This window comes from Dreissena polymorpha, chromosome 5, assembly GCF_020536995.1.
Source record: "Dreissena polymorpha isolate Duluth1 chromosome 5, UMN_Dpol_1.0, whole genome shotgun sequence".
Classification (NCBI taxonomy): domain Eukaryota; kingdom Metazoa; phylum Mollusca; class Bivalvia; order Myida; family Dreissenidae; genus Dreissena; species Dreissena polymorpha.
In genome coordinates this window covers 126,596,110-126,601,284 of record NC_068359.1, presented here as the reverse complement: position 1 = coordinate 126,601,284, position 5,175 = coordinate 126,596,110, and the positions used below count along the sequence as shown (strand labels likewise).

At 32.3% G+C, this 5,175-nt stretch overlaps 1 protein-coding gene and 1 long non-coding RNA gene across 2 annotated transcripts in view; both read left to right on the top strand.

The window, feature by feature from the left end:
• LOC127832154 (uncharacterized) overlaps positions 1–2,863 on the top strand; it is a 3,640-nt gene extending 777 nt beyond the window's left edge. The window contains exon 3 of the mRNA XM_052357460.1: positions 2,360–2,863. Coding sequence (XP_052213420.1) covers positions 2,360–2,595 — 236 coding nt within the window. The 3' untranslated portion in view covers positions 2,596–2,863. The remainder of the gene's footprint in view (positions 1–2,359) is intronic.
• LOC127832160 (uncharacterized) lies at positions 500–2,140 on the top strand. The gene is made up of 3 exons (XR_008026718.1): positions 500–848; positions 1,141–1,594; positions 2,072–2,140. It is a non-coding gene; the product is annotated as an uncharacterized LOC127832160 (long non-coding RNA).
• Positions 2,864–5,175: the final 2,312 nt, after the last annotated feature.

Genomic DNA, 5,175 nt, shown 5'->3' with positions numbered 1-5,175 from the left:
GGTGTCAATGTTTCTTACATAATTTCGTGTCGTGTTAGTGGGTTCGAAGACGGGCACCAACATTCCAACAATAAAGACCGACATATTTACCGACCCGAACGAAAAAAAAGCCTATAAGATTATGTTAAAATGTGTCGCCATTTTTACGTTTTGGTCGGAATATTTACGTTCTTGCATTTCGTTCATTTTGACAACCTTCTTTTATTTCAGAATATATTTGCATTATGAAAGAACTCAGCATCATTAATGCTACTTTTACCACTATAATTATTGCAACTGAAATTTTTTCATTTGGAATTATTATATGTTCACAATCAACAACCGAACATAAACAAAGAGTATAAGAAATTTTGCTTATTAAATTCAAATACATTTACAAATATAGTTTTTAGCCGGATTTTTTTCGAAAAAATCTCGGCTTATAGATTGATGTTGTCGGGCGGGCGGGGGGGCGGGCGGGCGGGCGGGGTGGCGGCGTGCTCGAAAATGTTAAAAGTTCTTATTTCATGGTATAACTTTGGTATGCTTGGACCTAGAGTCTTCAAACTTGACATGAAGGTTGGCCAGGATTAACAGATGACCACTGGTCATTTCAAGGTCATTCATTTGAAGGTGAAGGTCACTGTGACCTTCAATATAAAAATGTTAAAGTTGTTATAACTTTGGTATGCTTGGACCTAGAGTCTTGAAACTTGACATGAAGGTTTGCCAGAACTAGTAAGTAACCACTGGACATTTCAAGGTCATTCATTTGAAGGTCAAGGTCACTGTGACCTTGAATGTAAAAATGTTAAAGTTGTTATAACTTTGGTATGCTTGGACCTAGAGTCTTGAAACTTGACATGAAGGTTGGCCAGAACTAGTAAGTAACCACTGGACATTTCAAGGTCATTCATTTGAAGGTCAAGGTCACTGTGACCTTGAATGTAAAAATGTTAAAGGTCTTATTTCATGTTATAACTTTGGTATGCTTGTACCTAGAGTCTTCAAACTTGAAATAAAGATTGGCCAGTACTAGAAGATGACCACTGGTCATTTCAATGTCATTCATTTGAAGGTCAAGGTCACTGTGACCTTAAATGTTAAAATTGTTATAACTTTCCTATGCTTGGACATAGAGTCTTCAAACTTGACATGAAGGTTTGCAAGCACACTTAGATGACCACTGGTCATTTCAAGGTCATTCATTCTAAGGTCAAGGTCACTGTGACCTTGAATGTAAAAATGTTAAAGTTCTTATAACTTTGGTAGGTAAAAATGTTAAAGTTCTTATTCCATGTTATAACTTTGGTATGCTTGTACCTAGAGTCTTCAAACTTGACATAAAGGTTGGCCAGTACTAGAAGATCACCACTGCTCATTTCAATGTCATTCATTTGAAGGTCAAGGTCACTGTGACCTTCAATGTTAAAATGTTAAAATTGTTATAACTTTGGTATGCTTGGACCTAGAATCTCAAACTTGACGTAAAGGTTTGCAAGCACACTTAGATGACCACTGGTCATTTCAAGGTCATTCATTTCAATGTCATTCATTTGAAGGTCAAGGTCACTGTGAACTTAAATGTTAAAATGTTAAAATTGTTGTAACTTTGGTATGCTTGGACCTAGAATCTCAAACTTGACGTAAAGGTTTGCAAGCACACTTAGATGACCACTGGTCATTTCAAGGTCATTCATTTGAAGGTCGAGGTCACTGTGACCTTGGATGTAAATATGTTAAATTTTGGAGTGATCATAAGGCTGTCTGGATTTCTGTGTAGGTATGTGAAAGCAAAACAATAAATAGTATTATTTCATCTAAGTTTATTTTCTTACATTTGATAATGAAATTGATGGAAACTTCAAACAATATGTTACTAATTTGCTAATAAAAAAATTGAGATCAAACTTTCCTAATTGTCAATTCAAGTTCATATTTGTGACCTTAAATGTTATTGTTGTTCATGTATATGCATGCATTCAAAACATAACACAAGGTTTGCTCATGCCTTGAAAAGTACTTACATTTCATTTTGACCTTTGAACAATATTTCAGTAATTTAAGTATTGCATTGACAAAAACACGAAAGGTACTTTCCTGTCATTTAAATCAAAAATCCGGCTTCAATGCGGTCATCTCCGACCGCGGAACTCTTGTATAAAAAAATAAAACATAACATTGCTAACATAACTTTTTCAAACTACGCGACAAGTATGTGGAACTATGTGTAATCAACCTAGTTTGAATAACGATTCGGATATTTTATAAAATAAAACATGAATCACGCCTAAACATTATTGTTGATAACGTTGCTTAAAAATGTAATTACGTGCGGTCAACTAATTTATTGTATAATTTGTATCATTTCTTTATGTAGACGGTGACAATGACGGTTTCTTCTTGGATTTTTACAATCCCGAAGGAAATCAAACTATTCGAATGGACAACAAATCCATTGTACTATTCACAATATTTGCTGATGGCCAGCCGAATGGCATGCACCATTACATTGCTGCTATGGGTTACGACAATTGGCTTTGGCATGACGTTGCAAAACGGGATAGATTCCAAACCGTTTGCGAGATAGGGATAAAGGAATTCTATGTTTGGTAAATGATAGTATGATATATTGTATGTTAGATCGTCTTTCTTATCTGCACACGGATAATAGGCTCATAACCAATAACTAACCTGTTAATTCACATTCATATATATATAAATAATATTGTGTTTATATTGTATTATACAGTAACTTTTACATCAGACCGTTTCCACTTTAAACGATTTGAATTATTAAATTATTTGCTTTGAAAATGACGTATATGATACAATTAATTTGAGACTAGCTACAATAATTACAAGGGATTCACAATCTTCCTAACACAACTGACTCTTAACAGGGGTTAAACCTGTCCCATATCATATGTACTGTTACACTTTTTATTTTGTAATAGTATGTTGGCATTATTGTCCTGTGATATGTGTATGTTTAATATGATAATGTTTATAAGTTAATTTTTTCAGTTGAAAAAATAATATTTATACATCATATAGCGCGTGTTTTAAAACATGTAAGTGTGAGTATAATAACTCTGAACAATTTGTATACATTGCATGCATTATTTAAATAATATAACGGCTATTCAGGTACTTTTTCGACATGCGATTGTGAATGTCGTATTTTAAGTCATGTTTCGTAAATCTTTCACTCGGTAAGATTTAGAATTGTGGTTAATCGTTTTATAATAATGATACAATGAATGATACAAACTTAACACATGTTGATCTCTTTTCCTCCAATAAAAGGCATCAGTACGAAGTACGAAAGCAATACACCACAGTGTACTTTGTTGATTGCATCTACACTATAAGATATTAGTAAGAAAGCACGTGTATATATAATACGAATTGATGTACTGTATTGAAATCAGCCAGCAGTTCCCTCATTTGAGTGCATATATCAACAGTTGCTTCATTTAAGTATTTAGACGTCAATAATACGATGTGTGTGTTTTATGTTTGTCAATGAGAAGCACTTCCAAAAAATATTGATTGTATTTTCTTACTAGTTTTTGTATTGATTGTTGCTTTTAATTAACAATATTATGTATTGACAGTTCCGGTTTTTGTGTGATCCAGTTGTATTCATTTGTATATAGGTGTGTGTGTTTGTAAGGTGCGTTTGTGATTGTGTGTATATATTTAAATTCCCAATACTTTTTTAACGTTTTATCGCGGAGTCCCGCATTTTATCAGTTGGTGTTCTTGTCAGTCATGTTTTTTAAAAATACATTAGAGTAATGATGAGAATGACCTCCTGCTTGTGCGAAATATGATATGTGTAATGTATCTTTGCATTTCATTGTGTTTATTTTGTATCGTGGTTGCAATACGTGTTGGTATAATGGTATGTTTGTTATAGGTTATCGGATTGCTTTGTGTTTGAAATATGTATTTGCATTGAGTTTTATGCGAACACTTATTTTGTATTTTGTTGCTTGTGTAGTAAGCATTTTTTTGTATTCAAATATATTTACTGACAAATAATATGGTTTCTTGAATTTCATTGTTTGCAATATTACTTATGTGTGTTTGTATCGTGTTGTGTTTGATATATGTATTTGTATTATTTTGTGAATATATGGTGTTGTTTTTTATGATACTGTTGTTTTGTTTTGTTTGCGTGCTTATTTATATTTGTAGTGTAGTGTGTTTGTAAAAATGAACTTATATACCGTTGTTGTTTTGTGTCTGTATTCGACAATGTGCAACTTTTGGCACATTAACGACATTGCACTTTGTATAAGAGTTTTCCTCAGACGATACAATCGGATGCTCTTCAAGATTATATCCCGCGTACAGTGGTATCTTAAAAACTTGCAAGTGTAATGAAAATGAAAGGTCTGTATTAGTACAATTTACTTTTCTTTTGCAACTAATTATTACGTTATTTCCTTAGACCTTATGTATTGTAAAAACACGTTTAGAACAAACTGCATGAGTAAATTTGATTTGTTTTATATACTAGATATTTTCTTATAAATATGATTTTATTACAGGGTCTAGTAAAATACTTTAGCAACTTTCGATTTATCATTAGGTCGCTTCATATGTGTATGTGCTCTTTGTAAAATGCGTTTATTGTTCTATATAATAAACAATAGGGACTGTCATCGGGTACATTCGGAAATGATTAAATTTGAGCTTAATAGCCTACAAACAAAAATAAAGTGAATCATGATATAACAACTATGTGTTAAAATAACCACACTTTTATACCCATGCATATTTACTTAAATATTATTTATTTTATTACAATGAGTGTTTTGGAATGCACGATAGAACACAATTTAGTAAACAGTTTGACTTGGCTTCTCAGGTAAAAAATTAAAGAATTATTCATTATGTTGTATTTATATATTCTGTGTCTTTGTTTTGCTGTATATAGTTATGCCTCAACACTTTTCCACTGTCATAAAAAACTGTGAATACTGTAAAACGTTTTGTCCAGCACTGATGCATAACAAGATTTTTCCTTTGTAATTTGCGTATTTTGAAAATCAAAGAGGATACTTTCGATTAGAACAAATCAAGCTATACAATAGCGGACAGTATGAACTAGATAAAATCTTAAAAATAATAAATGTGTACAGTAAACGGGCGGTCTGTATGTTTGATTATTGGACTTGAATA